The following is a 19,474-nucleotide window of genomic DNA, read 5'->3' on the forward strand; positions in this document are numbered from 1 at the left end:
GACAGAGAAAGAAGAGAGTTTGATAGAAGTTTCTAAAGAATAGAGGAGAAGCTGAATGATGTTTTAGTATATATTTCTGACTAACTGTGTATATATATATATATACTCAGTCTCTTTGCTTAATGAGTAAGTAACTGTGCAAACAACTGATAGCTAAGCTAACCACCAGTCTAACCTAACAACTCTAACAACTCTAACCATTGAGTAAACATTTCTGTCCAATTTTTTTTGGTGAAGCATGTGACCCCAGCTATTGTTATGTTGTGAATGAATTTTGGATGCATTTCTGAAGTCCATTTCATATAAGATGTTTTTATAATTTAGGCCCCTGTATTGGATATAATAATAAATCTCCCTTATCTTTTCTTAATATGGAAGATTATAATCTTCTGAGAAGAATTGCCGGCAATGATTGTGATGGGCCGTTGCCTACCACTTGAACACGCTTTTATCTTTCAAGACTTTTGCAAGCCACTAAAAATATCCATGTACTAACTAGAGAAATCTAACAAAATTAGAAAAACTATGGCTAAAAACAACTTTGGAAAAGTCAAACCAACTTTTCCAAATCAAGCTGCCGACATAGCAGCCCATATATATTCAATCATTATTCTATATTTTATAATTGCTTCCACTGTAAACTTAAGGTTTCGGTGTACTTCGTACAAATTTAGGGCTTCGGTGACCACTGAAATTGTTTAGGGTTTGGGGATTTAGAAGCACAGCATCTAAAGAGAGGGTGAGAGAACAATACTAACATCAGCCTGTTTTGAGTAGATTCTTTCAGATTACATACGTGGTTCGAAGTTTAGGCCTGTTTTGTTTGGCTGAGTTGTAATTGACTTCTTTGAATCGAAACTACAGACCCAGAACACACAGTTGGTAAGCCTTTCCAATTTTTCTTAATTTTTCTTTAATTTTTTTTTAAAAAATTTCTGCTTTATTATGGGTTCCACCTTATCAACTTAGGGGCTTGGTGTACAATGAACAAATTTAGGTCTTGGGTCTTCATTGAATAAATTTAGTGTTGGGTATTTAGAAGCAGATCATCCAAAAGAGAAGGTGAGAGAACAAGATTTTGTAAAAAAATTGCTTGAAGATGTCAATTTTATTCTTGTTAATTAATTAAATTGTAAGTAAAATTTTGTCTCGGTTTGATAATTCTTCAAATTTGGAAGATTTCCGCTCAGTTACTCATGGTTTTTATTTTTTATTTTTGAATGATTGGTTTGTCCATGAATTTGTTAGTCCAAGTCATAAGACTTCTGTTAGTCCTTGTTGAATCTGATTCCTGCTTTGTAGGATTTTTGTTATCCGAATATCGTTTCTGATCTTTTAAAATTTAAATAGAATTATGATTAAAATTTATCTTGTTTGTGTACCTGTTCTTCTTCCAGCCAGCAATGGAAGAAGAAGACACCAGCAACAGATATAGTGGCACAGGTAATAGAATTATAAACCCCGATCACGCAGCTAATGTTGGGATTTTTGAGCATCCCAACTCAGATGTCAACTGGAGCAACGCCGCCCAAGGCCAAGGTGGTGAAGGTCACAAGATTTATGAAAAAACAATTACCGCACTAAATGGAGAGTCGAATGTTGGGAAATTCAGCTTTCACAACTTAGTTGTCGACTTCAGCAATGGCGGCCGAGGGCATGGTAGGCGTGAGTTCGAAGATATCTGTCACAACATTCGTGGTAATAAAATTACTGCAGATAAGGGATCCACAAAAGTTGGGTTTGAAAACTTTGGCAACGTCTACTACAACTGCAAGACTACTCGTACTAAAGATCACGGCAAAGCAGCAGGGGGCAAAGCAGCAGGGGGCTCGAGCAGGAGCCAAGCCAATGTTCTCATAAATGAAATTACAGCAAGCAATGGATCCTCAAATGTTGGCATGTTCAACTTTCACAACGTCTACATCAATGCCGCCCGAGGTCAAGCTGGCTTCTTGAAACACAAAGGTATCAGTCACAACATTAAGGGAAATACTATTATAGCAGTTAATTCCCGAGTAGTTGGGATACAAGGCTTTGGCAACATCAAATACAACTGCGGGAGTATTATAAGTGGATTATTGCAATTTTTGGGCTTATCATATTAATTCCTGAATTTCTTTAGCCATGTGTGGATATACCATATGAGAATTTGATGCCATTGGACTCCTCCGCATTTGTATAAACTCTTTGTAGTTATTGTAAAACCTATTAGACGGCGTACATGAGCAAAACTTTCTATTCTCCACCACAGGTCTCATTGTATATTCTGTTTTTGACATGCTGCGGATGTGATTTTGTCTTTTAATTACTTTGTTTGTATACAAGGAATATTTGGGATCAGTCACCAAAAAATAATCGGAATATTAGCTAGGGATTCTTCCAACCCTGATGATTCTGAAAAACAAAATGGACTTTCATGTTTTAATTAGGATATAAAATAAAATTTCATTAAAAGCATTGAAAATATAATTATAAATTCATGTTAAGAAAATTGCTCATTAGTAACATATGCCATAAGACGATCAAGTGGAGATTTTTATATTCCACTACTAGAATTGAAGTCATGCAAAGTGGACATTTTTTGTGAGTGTAAAATAATAAAGTATAATAATTAAATTTTGGAATTTTGTATCAAGTAAAAAATTAGTTCAAATGTCACCGTAAGAAAAATATTTTTTAATATTTGAGGTGCCTCCCCTGTCAAAGTTTCTGGTTCCGTCACTGGTTGCTTGTCTAATGGGTGATGCGTGCGACGGTCAATTTGTGTTAAAATGCATGTCCCCGCCCCCACATCCCAACCTCTCATACTCCAGCACTAGAATATTGGTCCCGGTGCTTAGGGATTATGATATGATTGTCTAATAGGCTAAAGGAGCTCCTATATGTCGATTTAGTTTATAAAGTTATCTAGAGAGTTTGTTGATGGCAAATTCTCAAGGTTGGCTGACTATACTGAGCTTCCTGCTCACGCTATTACGTTCTCAAGGTCGGTGGAATAACTTTGGTTCATGTGTGTTTAAACCTGATGGTTTCCGTACAATTTTGATTTGGTTTGAGGAGATTAGGAGAGAAATTCCATTGATCCCTAAGATATCATAAGTACCCAAGTGCCCAAAGCAAGCCATAAACTCTTTTGACTCCACGGCCAACCAAAAAAATAAGGTCCAAGTTAATGTATTTGAATATTGTCATCATTACATTTACCAACCAGTCTCCATTTACCAACCAGTAAACTATTTACGTACCCATGAAAACTCCTTACCCCAGCACTCTCTCTCCTACTTAAAGTCCAAAGATTCACACTCTCCTCGTGCAAAAAAAGCAAATAGGCCCGTGATGCTTGGGACCCTTTTTTTTTTTTTTCTTCTTTTAACTGAATTTTTATTTTAGTTTTTTTAATTTGGCATATTATTTTGACTCTTCAATTTCTTTTTAGGTTAGTTAACATGTCGGTACTATATGAGATATATTTCTTAGAATGAACAAGAATTCTTTGCAAAGATTCGCAACTTTCTTTTTTGTTTTATTATGGTACTAGAAATGACTTTCAAGATATCAATATGGAAATATACATGTGATTCCTATACATTTCAAGATATCAATCATTAATCGAACGAAAATGCGCATATGATGACTACAATTTGTGTTTTATCCACTTTCCTTGATTGGGTTTCTATTCAAGCAATGCAGGTAAGGTACCGTAACATGCCTACACCTTTTCCTTTTATAATTACACTACAGATTTTCTTACACGAATTAATGATGTGTTTCACAATAATGCTATTTGAACACACTTAATAAAAACCTTTATCTGTGCTTGGTTGCTCAAAACCATGGTTCTTCATTGACATGACACAAAATAGTACTTGTGGACAAGAAGACATAATTCTTACTCAGCATTAACAATATACTTATGACATGTAGAAGAAGAAGAAGAAGAAATACAGAAATATAAGAGAAATAAGATCAGATTCAGAGAGAAAGGAAACTCCAAACCAAGCCTCTCTATTCTTTCTCACTCTTTTTTTCTTCCTGGTCGTGCCTTCTTTTTCACTCGAGCCGCTTGCTTCATCTTATTTAGTTTTGCTTACTCCCCTTAAAATTATATAGAAGGAGTAAAAGAAGAAGAACAAGAACAAGAAGAAATAAGATGGTCGACTTTTTGTAGTTCATGTTGCCAAAGCAGGTAATCCCACAACTAGTGCTTCCGACTGAAACAATTAAATTGTCATCATTGTTGAAGTTTGCACCCGAATCTCCATCCCCGAATCTGGATATCCCAGACTCTGTGCTAGCTTCTGAGAAGATTCTATTCTCAGTATTGTTGAAGCTCGTGCGTTGTGCGCCGCGGCGGGTTCTTGCCCTCCCCTCCTTGAGCGGTTCTTCAGCTTGATCTCGATTCCAATCTTATATATATGTTAAGAAAAAAATGGAAAGGATGTTCAAATAAGTGGACTTCGGGCAAATGCTCCAAAATCTGTTAAAAGAAATCTTTCAATAAATGGAACTTCATTTGAATCAAATAAAAATATTAATCATAATAGTACTAGTGCATACCTGCCATTGATGAAAGCTCAAAAGAACGCCTTCTACTCTCTGTAGGGTTCTTATGTTTTGAAGGTGTGTTTCTAAGAGAGGATGGATATCTTTAAAAACAGTTGAAACCCAGTTGAAAGCTTGTGTGGAGAAGGTGAGGATAAAAATGGAAATAACAAATAAAAAAAAGTCCTGATAATAATCAACTTGGATTAGTGTAGTCAAGCTCAAGACTCAAAAGGTATTTTATGTGGGTGGAAAATTTTCGTTTTTTCTATGGGTAATATTAGGCTTACCACATTTTTCATACCACATTCATACCACCTCTCTAATAGAGGTAGAGCCCACCAATACAATGGCATTTCAGTACATATCATAAGTATAGAAAATATTTTTATAGAATATTAAGGGCATTTCAGTAGGTTTTGAAAAATAAAATAAACTATACTTTCTTCAAGGGCATTTTAGTAATCAAACATTTCTAAATTCTGAAATATATTAGGGGTTCAAGTTGGACTAGTTTCATGTTGAATTTGATATGACTTAATGACCAAAATAGACTTAGACAGACTAGCTATTTCATAAAGGATAACGACATATAAATTATATCATATAATAGTTTTTTGAGCTTTTCCATATGATTTTTTAATTTTGAGCCAACTTTAACCGTTCAAATCGTTAGACATGTTTAAAACTTCCAATGATTTTATGAAATTTTCCAAAAGAATTCCGAAATATATAAGTTTCTAATTTGAATGTATGTTGAAATTCTTAAATTTTTGGAACATAATTAAAAAAGAATTTTCATTCCGAATTTTTTTGGAATGGAATTGGAATCCGCTTATTCTGATCTAATCTGTCTGAAAATCAACCCTAAATCACTCTGATTCATGGTTAGTAAATATGCCCTTAAGGTGTAGTTGTATTCTTTCCAACAATAAAAGGGGTCTCAAATTCAAGCCGCATAATAATAATAGAAAATGACCCTAATTGAATAAACAGAGACCTCCATTGTCAATAGAGCACCAAATGACGAAGCACACAAGGATTGTCATCAGGGTCGTGGATTGACATGTGATGTGAAGACACAGGATAAAACATGGAGACGGCCAAGGTGGTGGTCACGACATTCAATATAAAATTTTTGCAAGTGACCAGCCAGGAATATGTTGGCGCTAGTGTACAGATCAAATGGAACTCCAGAAGTTTATATAAAATTGTTCATATTTATATATTTATAAAATATATAAATATGAACAATGGACTGGCTAAAAATAAAACAAAGGAGCTCTTTGTGTTAGGAGCTAACTGGGCATATAGTACGTACACTCTGTGAAACAGGGTAGGTCATCTTCTTGTTGGATTGTGGGTAAATTAAAAGCCGTTGTTATTGCCATTCATTATTTATTTATTAGTTTCATTCATTTGACTCTGATGGAATTTTCATCAGTTGAACTGAGGCACCATATTCAGCAATCAGCACCATAATGAAGGTTGAGGGTACCACTCCGATTAAGCCTACTTAAAACATAATTCCCATCAATGACCCAGGCTTGTTGGCCTCTTTTTTATGTAATAATGCTCTTCTTGACCATATGGGTATGTTGGGACATTCGTTCTTCTATGACTATACCCGTTTGAAAAACTGGATTATATAGTTGAATAAGATTCATAATTCTAGTCAAGTGTTTGGTGACCTAAAATCAATATGACAGATAATGTCTGATCCTACTAGGCTTAAATGTAGTAGGATTATGAATTCTACCATAGGGTTGATTGGATTATGTGTAATTCTACTAGGGCGTGTAATAGTACATTTCAATTCATCTAACTGCTTAATCATGTGTAGAACATCATGTGAGAGTATTATTCTCTCCAATCCAATATAATCCAATGCAATCTAATTCTATCACATAATCCAATTCAGTTCAAATCATCAAACATGTTTTGTGTATATATGTATTTAAGATGCAATTACCTTTTGAGATATTTAGTCATATACCTATTCTTAGCACTAATAATATAAATAAACTCTACATCATTTAATTTCTATAAACAAACCCAAAAATACCCAAAAAATGACAGCTAGTCCTATTGAATTTAATTTTGATTATTAAATTACTTTGATGCCCAATTGAGCAAGGTCTAAAATATCGAGAGTTTCGAAAATATCGGTGGTCCAAAAACACGGATATATCGATGGAAATATCGATATCGATAAAAATCAAGGAAATTGTGAGAAAAATTTGGAAATTTTTATTGAAACTTTAGAGGATGTTTACTTAGTCAATTGTCTATTATTTTTTTACAAAAAATTAGAAGGAAATGCATGGCATGGTGGCTTTAGAAAAACACTGTGACTTTAGAAAATAGGACAAACCACAATAAAACCCCCAACCTATAGGGTCATTTACGATTCCATACCCGATTTTGGGGACATTTACGAGTACATACTCAACGTCGCAGAAAACCTACAATTTGCCCCCTCTGACTGCCAAACCATTAGTGAATCTGTTAAATGCTGACGTGGCGAATGTGAGTTCCATTTTTTAATGACGTGGACTTACAAGTGGACAAAATATATGATAAACAATTCTTTTGTTTTTTCAAATATTAGAAAAGGATAAATTATATTAAATAAATAAAAATTCAAAATTCAAAACAAAAAAATCCCTCGCAGTCTCTTCCACACCCAGCCAACCCCATCACGACCTCAGCCACCCCTTCCCATCCCCTTTCCGTCTCTGTCCCCTGCTTTCATCCCCAGCCACCATCCCTCCTCCTCCCTTTACCTTTTAAAATGATTAAAACAATTCCCACAACCAACAAACTGATCTTCTTACCTAAACCCAGTCCCCCTCTCTAATTCTGATATGTAGCCATCATTCTCGATCTGCCGTTGAAAGCCAAGAAGGTACTCTAACAACCCCACCTTATTCTCTCTCTCTATTTTTTTGATCTTGACTCTCTCTTTGGTTCACCATAGAATGAAAAGGAAAAATCGTGTTGAAGAAGATTAACATTGGATAGCATTGAAGGTTGAGCAGACAAACGCTGCATCAACACAAACCCAATTGAAAAAGCAAAAATCAGTTTTAGATCCATTTTTCTTCATATCAATGTTCATTTTTATTTGTTAGATTGGTTGAATGGATCTCACAGGGAAGCTATGGCTGGGTTGGGGTTTCGATATGGATCTCACCATTTCACCTCATCACACTCTGCAAGATTCAAACTTTTCATGGTTTTTGAGGAAGACCCATTTGCCAAAAACCCCAATCCACGATCTGTAATCAATGAACAACCTTGCAAACTCAAAATGCTAATCGAATTTGCAGACCCAATTGGCATGAAAGATCAATACTTATCAAATTGGTATGAAATTTTACATGGGGTTTTAAGACTGAGGTTGAAAACCTCGATTTTGGGGGATGTTTGGGCCAAGAATGCGAGGTCGGTGTCGGTGATGAACTTTGATGTTTCAAATGTGACTAAATTTGGGAATCTGGGTAAGACTTGAAGGGGAGAGAGAGAGAGAGAGAGAGAGAGAGAGAACAAGAGTGAGGGGAGGAGGTGGCAGACATTGGTCTGCAAATTTTCCCCTCCAATTCGTCTTCATCGTCTGAAGGGAGGTGGCTGGGTGGCTGAGAGATGGGGTTGAGTCGGGAGGGAGAGAGGTTGGCTGGATTGGAGAAGAGAGATGAGAAATTTTTTTTTTTTTTTTCATTTTTTTAATGATTTTAATATGATTAAAATTTTTTTTTTAACATATGCAGAATTTTTTATTATTTACTTGTCCACGTGTAAGTCCACATCATCAAAAAAAGGGGTCCCACTTTTGACACATAAGTATTTAACAAACTCACTAATAGTTTGGCTAACATAGGGGGCAATTTGTAGGTTTTCCGCGACGTTGTATATGTACTCGTAAATGTCCTCAAAATTGGGTATGAAATCGTAAATGACCCTATAGGTTGGGGGGTTTACTGTAGTTTGTCCTAGAAAATATGTAGTTATTAGTGAAAGAAAATTAAACACACCATAATTTTTTTAGTTATAATAATTTACTACAACATATTACACTTGATACATAACGCCGATAATATCGATATTTAATACTTTGATGTTGTCTTTGGGTTTTTGTCCACCTATTTCATTATTTTTTTTATAAAAAAAGAAAAAAAGAAAAAAAAAAGTGGTGATGTTGTCTAACCAATAGAATTGAATTGAGCCCTATTAACTTTACTATTTGCGCATTTTAGCGGACAACTGCTTGTTCATCTTTATTCTATTTCCTCCTCTCCCCTTTTTTTATTCTATTTCTTCTCTCTCTTTCTTCCCGATTGTTTATCATCTCCTCTCTCTCTCTCTCTCTCTCTCTCTCTCTCTCTCTATTCATCTTCCTCTCTTCCTTTTTCTTTCTTTCATCTTCGTCTGTTCTTTCTTCTGCATCAGTCTCGCAGTTTCTCTCTCTCGCTCTCGCTCGCTCTCTGTAAGCCTCGACGCTATTAAATCCGTTTGGTGTCCGAGAAACCCAAGGAAAAGAAAAGAAAATGAAGAATTAGGGCTCGATTTTCATTTTCTCTTCTTGTCTTTCTCTCGCAATCCAATTGGAGCTCCAGATTCGCTGTCTGTTCATTCTAATTCGGTAAACTGATCATAATCTCTCTTCTACAGGTTCTTGTAAGATCTTCGTCAACTCGTGTTTGCTTGCCTCAGGTTTATTCAAGGTATGAGTTTCATATCGCGATATTATCGATAATATCACGATATATTGCCCAAATATTACATGAACTTAAAGGAAATTATCGTCCCCGATATTATCGCCATAATATCGACAAAAATATCGATATATTGACGATAATCAAGTGGATATGTGTTAAAATATCTCCACCTTAAAAAAAAACGATATTATCGGCGATAATATCCATATTTAATACCTTGCTATTGAGTATTTTGAGTTTTTTTTATGAGGTTTTGAGGTTGGACTTGTTTTAAGAAATTGATTGCAGTTTTGTAATTTATAAGAAGTTAAAAGTCTCTTTGTTATGTTGTAAATGGGTTTTGGGTGTGTTTCTAAAATCTATTTCATATATGGTATTTTTATAATTTAGGCCCCTATATTAGGTATAATAATGAATCTTCCTTATCTTTTCTTAATACGGATAATCTTCTAGAATAATTGTTGTACGCTTTTATCTTTTAAGACTTTTGCAAGCCACTAAAAATATCCACTTAATAACTAGAGAAATCTAAAAAAATTAGAAAAATTGTGGTTAATGTTTGTGCAAATAATCTCGCGGGAGAATATTCGCTTCTAGATCCTTCAACCTTCGATCTTCCTTCTCTCTCTTCCTCGCAAAGTCATTGCAAACACCTTGCACATTAGCGCGTCTTCGGCTTTGTAGAGAATCATAAGGCTCTTGAAATGCTTCAGATGGCTTTCGGGATCGGAATCCCCTTTGAAGCAGGTGAAAGAGGGCGTTGAGAATCGTTTCGGAGGAGTAGCCTGCTCGATTTCGGCAGTGAAAGGTGAGGAATTTGCTCGGTCTACTTCCATGCGTAGTGTATCTTCGAAATTTCCGCCAATCTTTAAGTCTCGAAGTCGGTTATTTACAAGCTTCTCAACGTCTTCCACACGCATGGTTAGTCGGTCACGTGGGCGACCTCGGCGATTTGGACGACGCTGACTGACTTCCTCGTTGGTTTGCGAGGGTTGACCTTCTCGGCTGCGCTGCCTTGGCGGCGTGTTGGTAGACTGCGCTTGCGAGGTATTCTCCGCTTGGCGGTGAGAATTGGTTCTTCGAGAGTGAGCAGCGGAGCGCCTTTCTTCACGGTCCTCATTGTGAGGGTTATCTGGTTGACCTCCCTGAGAGCCTAGCCTTTCCAGAATGTTTCCCTGCGGGCCCAGGCGAGCTCGGATGCCAGGTTGTGGGCCTAGCCTTTCACGCACATTGGCCCTTAGATTCAATCTAGATGGGAGACTTCGTCTGCTCTGAGTGTGGCTCGCGGATGCTTGCGACATGTCGACAAGCTGACCACGTTGTTGTCCATCTCCTTGTCTGCCTATTCCTGCTTGACCTGCTCGGTACCCATCGAACTGCATGTCGGCGTGTCCGTCCATCCTTCTCTCTTCACCCCGTTGTCCAAGGCCAAGGTTTTGAGCCATGCTTATGTGGTTGATGAGTTGGTCAACTTTCTGAGCTAGCTGGTCGACTCTCAGATTGAGGTCTACTTGACTTCGTGGATCGGGAGGAGAGAAGTGCGTGGAGCCCAATTGCACACGGGCTAGGGCTTCATTAGAGGTGTGAGCGAGAGCATGCGTCGGGCGCGGAGGCAATGGAGGGAATGGATGAAGTTGCTCCAAGATTGGGCCAAAGTCGGCGGTGGTAGTGAGCCCACCTTGATGAGAGGTTCCCCCATGCTCGGCGGCGGTGCTATGACGGTGGCCAGATCCGGCCACGGGGCCTTGAGATGGTATGACGACGGCTAGCGCTGTGGTCCCAGCTGCGGGTCCGGCAAGTGGCGCGGTGGTTTGTTGCGGGTTCATGGCGGCTAAAGGTGGTGGTGCCACCATGTCGACAGCGGGATCGTGGGAGGAGTAGCTTTGGGCCGTCACGGATTTTGCAATCGCGGCGGTCTTGCCCCTCGTCTTCATGCTTCCAACCATGGTTGTTTGGAAGGCTTCGGTGGATTGGAAAATAGGAGGAACGGATTCCTTGAGCACGCGTTGAGTATAACTCGTGCTCTCAATGAAAGCACCAAATGTTTGTGCAAATAATCTCGCGGGAGAATATTCGCTTCTAGATCCTCGAACCTTCGATCTTCCTTCTCTCTCCTTCTCGATTCCTGTAAAACAGATTGGAGTAAATAGACCACACCCGGGGGGTGTTGGCCAAAGGCCCTCCGATGCCTAAGTTAGTTCAAGTGTTTGTGGGAAAACAATAGCTAAGCGAAGGGTACGGAGTTTGTATGGTGTGAACCGGGTGGCCGGAGCCGTGTGTGGTGGTCGGAGCCGTGTGGAGAAAATATGGAGAGTGGAGAGTGGAGAGGGAGAGAGAGCTTCGGGTATTTTCTCGGGTTCTTAGATGTGAATTTAGATGTACCTTGAATGATGAATAAACCCATCTATTTATAGGAGCCTCGGGGCTAGGGTTTCGTAGAGATCGAGTCGGACTTGATAATATTTGAATTATCTCGTTAATTATAAGATAATATCTAATAATTAGGATATTATCCCTTTAATAAGATAATAACCAGATTATTGATATTATCTCATTAATTATAAGATAATATCCCTTTATCATGATAATATCCCAATTAATGATATTATCTTTATTAATTATGAGATAATACCATATAACTAAGATATTATCCTGATTAATTAATTATCCCAATAAATGGTTTAATTAATTAATTTAAGGGATAATCTTCTTTTCCACGTGGCGTGCTCTGATTGGAGACGAAAATATTTGCTCCCACAAATGCCCCCCAGCTTCTGCATGGCGCTTGTGTGGCATGTAGGATAAGAAGTGTACTCTTTGGTGAAGACATAAGCAAGCTCCTTGAAGCTGTTGATCCGGATAAGAGGGATACCAGAAAGTATTGTGCCTTCCATGCGACGCACGGGCACAATACGAATAATTGCTTTGCTTGGAAAGCGCACCTAGAAGAACTCGTGGGAGAAGGTCACTGCACGGAGTTCATCGCGAAGCAGGCCATCCAACGAATCGAGGACCGCGATGCCGCCAAGGAGCCACCTCAAAAAGTCATAAGGATTAACACAATCCTGGCTGATTCCGAAGAGTCTGGGCTGACCAGCAAGGAAAAGAAGAGGAAAATCAAACAGGCCACTGTCATCTCCCAGATCTCCACTAGTCTCCCACCGGCGGAAGACGATCCAGTGATCGGCTTCCAAAAGAAAGATCTAGTCAGCCTCGATCTGCCACACAACGACGCTCTTGTCATTAGCATTCAAATCGCTCAGGCCATGGTCGATCGAATCCATGCAGACGAGGGCAGTGCAGCCAATATCCTACAATTGGCAGTCATCCAGCAGATGGGCTTAGAGACAAAGATCAACAAATTAGCTAGGTCACTAACCGGCTTCAATGGCGCAACAACGGTTACCGTGGGCACTATAGATCTCGACGTCTACTCCCCACCTGTAATCAGCTCGCAAACATTCATGGTCATTGATGAAGTCTCGCCCTACAATGGCATTCTGGGCAGACCATGGATCAGCAAGATCAACGCCATCACCTCCGCCACACATCAGAAAATCCGCTACCCTATCCCTGGGGGCGGTATCAGTCAGATCAACAGTGATCAGGCAATGGCGAGGAAATGCTCAGCTCAAGGGCTGAAGAGAAGCAAGCAAACACAGTTCCTCCCTGTAAATCAGGCAGATATGAAGGGAGTAGAGCAACCAGAGGAGAAGGCAAATCCCGTTCCTGACAGTCGAGCAGACCAGAAAGGAAAGGGAATAGCTACTCCCCAATAGCAATCAAAGAATCAGGACCAAGTCGAGGAAATCCGTCCGGAGGTCTCTCCTGAAGAAGGATGGAAGCCCGAAGAGGACGTCGAGCTAGTACCCCTTGATCCTGACAAGCCAGAGAGAAAAGCGCAGATCGGCTCGCGCCTAAGCCAGGAGGAAAAGGCAGAGCTTGCAGCCTTCCTCCAAAACAACAAAGACGTATTCGCATGGTCGCCATCCGACATGCCAGGCATTGATCCCCAGATCATCTGCCATCGCCTACACGTCAACCCAGCAATTAAGCCTGTAGCGCAGAAGAGACGCAACTTTGCCCCCGAGCGAGTTGCCATCATTGAAGCCGAGATCGACAAGCTCCTAGCTGCTGGTTTCATTGAAGAAGTCTCCTATGCAGAATGGTTGGCGAACGTTGTTCTAGTAGCAAAGAAAGATAAAGGCCTGTGGAGAGTGTGTGTCGACTACACCGACCTCAATAAGGCGTGCCCTAAAGACAACTTTCCACTGCCACAAATTGATCAGCTCGTTGATTCAACTTCCGGCAATCAACTGCTAAGCTTCATGGACGCCTACTCCGGCTACAATCAAATCATGATGCATGAAAACGACAAAGCAAAGACCTCTTTCATCATCGAAAGAGGTACATACTGCTACAAAGTCATGCCCTTCGGGCTGAAGAACGCCGGAGCAATCTACCAAAGGCTGGTAAAAAAAAATTTCAAGGAGCAAATCGGTAAAACTATGGAGGTCTACGTAGACGACATGTTAGTCAAAGCTCCCCAGCGAGCAGACCACATCACAAACCTCGCCGAGGCATTCAGCCTGCTCCGAAAATACAACATGAAGTTGAACCCGAGCAAATGCACATTCGGAGTCTCGTCTGGCCGATTCCTAGGATACTTAGTCACCCAAAGAGGAATTGAGGCACATCCGAATCAAATCAAGGCTGTACTCAACATGAAGTCACCTGCCACAACAAAGGAGATACAAAGTCTAACGGGTAGAGCAGCAGCTCTCAACCGATTCCTCTCGAGATCTACCGACAAGTGCAGGCCATTCTTCAAAGCCTTGAAGAAAGGACACAAGGACAAGTGGGATGACGAGTGCGAAGTAGCTTTTCAAAACTTGAAAACCTATCTCACTACACCTCCCCTACCCTCAAAACCGATACCAGGCGAAGACTTATACATCTACCTGGCGGTGTCCGACTCAGCCGTCAGCTCAGCTCTCATCCGAGAAGAGCTGGGGGCACAACATCCGGTATTCTACACTTCAAAAGCTCTCCTCGACGCAGAGACTCGCTATCCGAAAATGGAGAAGCTCATTTTTTCGCTTGTAGTTTCCGCAAGAAAGCTAAGGCCCTACTATCAAGCGCACCGGATAATTGTCATGTCAGAATTTCCTTTGAGATCGATCCTCCATAGCCCCGACGCCTCTCAGCGACTCATGAAATGGGCTATCGAACTCAGTCAATACGACCTCCTCTACCGGCCGAGAACCGCTATAAAAGCTCAGGCTTTAGCAGATTTTGTTGTAGAGTTTACTCCAACAGCCGAAAAAGAGAAGCTGGTCACGAAAGTCAAGGAAAAAGCAGACGATACCTCCCCCAACGATTCAAACCTACCTAACGACATGTGGCAGTTACATGTAGACGGAGCGTCAAACCACAAAGGAGCAGGGGCAGGCGTCGTCATAATCACCCCAGATGGAACTTTATTGGAACAAGCCATCACACTAGGCTTTCCTGCTTCAAACAACGAGGCAGAGTATGAGGCATTGCTCGCCGGACTGCGCCTAGCAAAAGAACTGTCGATCAAGAGATTACCCATCTACTCAGACTCCCAGCTGATCACGAATCAAGCCTCAGGCGAGTACATGGCAAAACATCCGAGAATGATCCAGTACCTCGACAAAGTCCAAGGACTTTTGAAGGAATTCCCTACTTTCACCATCCAACAAGTTCCACGGACAGAGAACACCCATGCAGATGCGCTGGCAAGCCTAGGATCAGCGCTGGACACCCAGTTCAAACGCTCCATCCCGGTAGAACACCTTGACCGGCCAAGCATCGAAGAAATAGAGCTAATCGACTCAATGCAGATCGATGAAGACCCCATCATCGACTACTTGGTGAATGGAAATCTTCCAACGGATAAGTCCGAAGCTAGGAAGGTCCAACAGAAAGCCGCGAGATACTACATGCAAGGCGACAAGCTCATTCGTAGATCATACTCCGGCCCTCATCTCACCTGCATAAAATACCCTCAAACACTTGAGGTCCTCTACAAAATTCACGACGGCGAGTGTGGCAACCACTCTGGGGGCAGGTCACTCGCCCAGAAGGCTCTAAACATAGGCTATTTCTGGCCTACAATGCGCCACGACTCGACCGAGTATGTCAAAAGATGTGATCGCTGCCAACGGTACAAACCGGTTCCTAACCTGCCTGCCGAAGTCTACCATCCGCAGAACAGTCCGTGGCCTTTCATGCAATGGGCCATCGACTTAGTAGGCCCCATGCCAACGGCACCAGCTAATAAAGAAATGATGATCGTCGCCACTGATTACTTTACTAAATGGATCGAGGCCGAAGCTCTATCCTCTACTAAAGAAGCTGACGTGGAACGATTCATCTGGAGAAACATCATCTGCCGATTTGGCTGCCCACAATCACCAGTTACTGACAATGGCTTACTATTCATCGACAAGCAGATGACTGAACCCAGCACATTTCTGAAGAAGAGAAGCAAACTACTACAAATTCCAAAATGTGCCACAACAAAAGACAGTTGCCCATAAGCAGCGTCCTTCGGGAGACGCAGGGCAACGACCAGAAGCGTCCTTCGGGAGACGCAGCCCGCAAAGAAGCGTCCTAAGGGAGACGCAGGGTGCGCCAGGAATTTCCTAAGGGAAGTATCCAGGTTCTTATCTGTTTCCTAAGGGAGGCAGGATAAATCATACAGTTGCCCATAAAAAACGTCCTAAGGGAGACGCAGGGCGACGACCAGAAGCGTCCTTCGGGAGACGCAGCCCGCAAAGCAGCGTCCTAAGGGAGACGCAGGGTGCGCCAGGAATTTCTTAAAAGGAGGTCTCCATGCTTTCTGCGGGAAATATCCAGGTTCCTATCCGTTTCCTAAGGGGGGCAGGATAGCCAAACAGTTGCCCATAAAAAGCGTCCTAAGGGAGACGCAGGGCGACGACCAGAAGCGTCCTTCGGGAGACGCAGCCCGCAAAGCAGCATCCTAAGGGCGTTGCAGGGTGCGCCAGGAATTTCCTAAGGGAGGTATCCAGGTTCCTATCCGTTTCCTAAGGGGAGCAGGATAGTCATACAGTTGTCCATAAGTAGCGTCCTAAGGGAGACGCAGGGCAACGATCAGAAGCATCCTTCGGGATACGCAGCCCACAAAAAGCGTCCTAAGGGAGACGCAGGGTGCGCCAAGAATTTCCTAAGGGAGGTATCCAGGTTCCTATCCGTTTCCTAAGGGAGGCAGGATAGTCATACAGTTGCCCATAAAAAGTGTCCTAAGGGAGACGCAGGGCGACGACCAGAAGCGTCCTAAGCTTTCTCCGGAAAAATGCAGAAGATGCCCGGAATCCCTCAAGAGGGACCCTGGCTTTTGCAAAAATCCTAAGGGGAAATGTACAGCCAAGACACTAGCCGATTACTCAAGCAGTTCACAAGTCAATATGCAAATTGAAGTCGAAAAAATAATAACTGAAATTTCCATAGCAAAGTGACCAACCGGCCGAGTTCAAACAAAAAAGAAGATAGGTCAAACAAGACCAGTTGTTCTAAACAAAAGCAGACTACAAAAGCTGAAAAGAAATAAAGGAGTCTTCATCTACTCCAAAGCGCCGGTAGGGGAACCTTGATCTGCAGCCTCTTCGGCGTTCACCTAATCAGCCATGCTCTCAACAGCTTCACATGCCTGATCTATGACGTCTGCCACTGCCTCATCGGCTGCATCCTCTCCTGCTCCTTCGGCTACTGCCTCTTCAGCCACCTGCTCTTCAACCCCTTCCATGTCCACAGCATTAACCTGCTCAGGACAAAGCGTCTCAATGTCTTCATCCCCAATGGCAAAGAATGGATCTTTTCTATTTGTGCAGTCCAGGTAGCCCAACTTGTACGCATCCACGGTAGCTTCAGACCTAGATTCTTCAGCAGACTCATGATAGGCACGAAATCTAGCCAAAAGCTTGTCATAGCTGTGAGAGATGTCGGCATTCTTACGCTCAAGATGGAAGTAAGCATCTTTTCGACTAGCCAAGTCAGCAATAGAAGAGTTAAGCTCGGAATCCTTCTCAGCAAGGGAACTCTTCAGCTCGGATATCATCGCCCTCAAGTCAGACGTCTTCTTCTCATAGCGAGCCTGCTCAGCAGAAAGCTTGCAAACTAACTCGGCATTCTTCTTCTCGAACTCACTGAGCTGAGCAGAAGAGGGGGCAACAGCAGACGAATTTCGAATGGTCTCAGCAGCAAAAACAACTCCTTTTTGAAGCAGATGAAGTGTTGCTTCCCTTTGTTTTTCCAAGGAAAGACTTGAAAAGGTACCAAGATCACCAGCTTGACGGATTTGATCAACCAGCCCAGCACAAGCGGATGGACTTGATAGAAAGTGCGTCTTGAGCAGATCAGACACGCCTACATCCCCTGCAGGACTGGACTTGTCCACCTTGGGATCAGCCGCTGACGTTGCAGAAAAACCTTTCGCCCGAGCAGATGACTCTTTCGCTTTCTTAGCCTCTGCCAACCTCACTTCCAAAGGAATTGGTGGCGACGAATCAACTCCACGTTTGACTGCTCGTGACTCAACAGCAGGATCATGGTGGTTGGGTGGATGAGCAGACCTCCCAGATCGACCTCCACTCTTCGACTGGGACAAACGACCCGAACTTCGGATATGAACATCTGCATCTCTTTGCCTCTCAACAGGTGAACTAGATCGCGCACGGACTATTTCATGGAGCAGATCACGATCTCCACACTCATCAGCAAGAGGCTTAAGGGGGACATCCTTAATGTTGCGCATACCACCAATCTTCTTGCTATCTGCACCAACAAGATGTTTGACCCTTGCAGATGACGCTAGAGTAGCTCCTACTCGGGTCTTCTCAGCAGAAGGGAGCTTTGACTTCCTACCATCTTCAGAAGACATGATCAATAGACAACTGCAAGAAGAGAAGAAAATTCTACAAGTTAGAATACACAAGAAAAAAGAAAAAAGAAATAAATAAAAGCTGGCAGAAAAAAAAAAAAAAAAAAAGGAAATGGCCCAGCTTGGAGCAGCCCAGCGCACCCTCCAACTCGAGCCCATCTCGCCAGCAGTGCATTTGGCCCAGCACCGTCGCAGCCCACCTGGCGCACCCATGCGGCCCATGACACGCCAGCGCGCGCCTCCTGGCCCAGCTCCCGCATGCGTGGCCTGCTTCCCAGCTCAAGCCCACGACTCGCAAGCCCAACGCCTCTTGGCCACTGCTCCGAAGCCCAGCGCCTCCATTTTTCTGCCTTGGGCTTGGCTCCTCCATGCTCTCTCCTTGAGCCCAGCACTTGCACCATGGCTTATTGCGTTAGCTCCAACCCATGCTGGACCACAACCTTGCTGCCAAAAAAAGACAAAAAATATATACGAATATATATTTTTATGGGCTCGACTTACTTTGGATGCACGGCAACTCCTATCTTCGACAAGCAATACAAATTCTCCAAGATCTTTCTCAAGCTAGAAAGTAGAGAAGTTAAGTTTGCGATGTGAGAAAGAGTGAAGAGAAGCCCTGTATTTATACAAGCTGGACAACCCAGGTCAAGAAGGAATCGCAAGCTCATTCCTACTGAGAATCCAACTCCAAGAACAGTCAGAAGCCTACTCTAATTGGGAACCTGATCTGCAAAAGAAGTCCAACTCGCAGAAGAAAGCCCAGATACAGTTGGAGAGTCCGAAAAATAATTTCATCTCCTACATGCCACACAAGCGCCATGCAGAAGCTGGGGGGCATTTGTGGGAGCAAATATTTTCGTCTCCAATCAGAGCACGCCACGTGGAAAAGAAGATTATCCCTTAAATTAATTAATTAAACCATTTATTGGGATAATTAATTAATCAGGATAATATCTTAGTTATATGGTATTATCTCATAATTAATAAAGATAATATCATTAATTGGGATATTATCATGATAAAGGGATATTATCTTATAATTAATGAGATAATATCAATAATCTGGTTATTATCTTATTAAAGGGATAATATCCTAATTATTAGATATTATCTTATAATTAACGAGATAATTCAAATATTATCAAGTCCGACTCGATCTCTACGAAACCCTAGCCCCGAGGCTCCTATAAATAGATGGGTTTATTCATCATTCAAGGTACATCTAAATTCACATCTAAGAACCCGAGAAAATACCCGAAGCTCTCTCTCCCTCTCCACTCTCCACTCT

General features: G+C 41.7%; 2 protein-coding genes across 3 annotated transcripts in view; both read left to right on the forward strand.

The window, feature by feature from the left end:
* Positions 1-575: 575 nt before the first annotated feature.
* On the forward strand, positions 576-2,245 carry LOC110746673 (uncharacterized). Its single transcript, XM_088246026.1, has 2 exons — positions 576-882; positions 1,398-2,245. Exon 2 carries the CDS (start codon positions 1,404-1,406, stop codon positions 2,103-2,105), a length of 702 nt encoding a protein of 233 aa, XP_088102152.1. The 5' UTR covers positions 576-882; positions 1,398-1,403; the 3' UTR covers positions 2,106-2,245.
* Positions 2,246-8,803: 6,558 nt separating this feature from the next.
* Positions 8,804-19,474, forward strand: part of LOC148297466 (uncharacterized) — a 35,275-nt gene continuing 24,604 nt past the window's right edge. The window contains exons 1-2 of one of the 2 annotated variants that reach the window (XM_088246017.1): positions 8,804-9,028; positions 9,214-9,266. The gene's annotated coding sequence lies outside the window, so the exon portion shown is untranslated. The remainder of the gene's footprint in view (positions 9,029-9,213; positions 9,267-19,474) is intronic. The other variant, XM_088246021.1, reaches the window with a different exon arrangement.

Source organism: Prunus avium, chromosome 1 (genome assembly GCF_965620075.1).
Source record: "Prunus avium chromosome 1, drPruAviu1.hap1.1, whole genome shotgun sequence".
Lineage (NCBI taxonomy): Eukaryota > Viridiplantae > Streptophyta > Magnoliopsida > Rosales > Rosaceae > Prunus > Prunus avium.

Coding starts and splice junctions, on each gene's coding strand:
- LOC110746673 (XM_088246026.1), top strand. CDS start 1,404: ATGGAAGAAGAAGACACCAGCAACAGATATAGTGGCACAGGTAATAGA.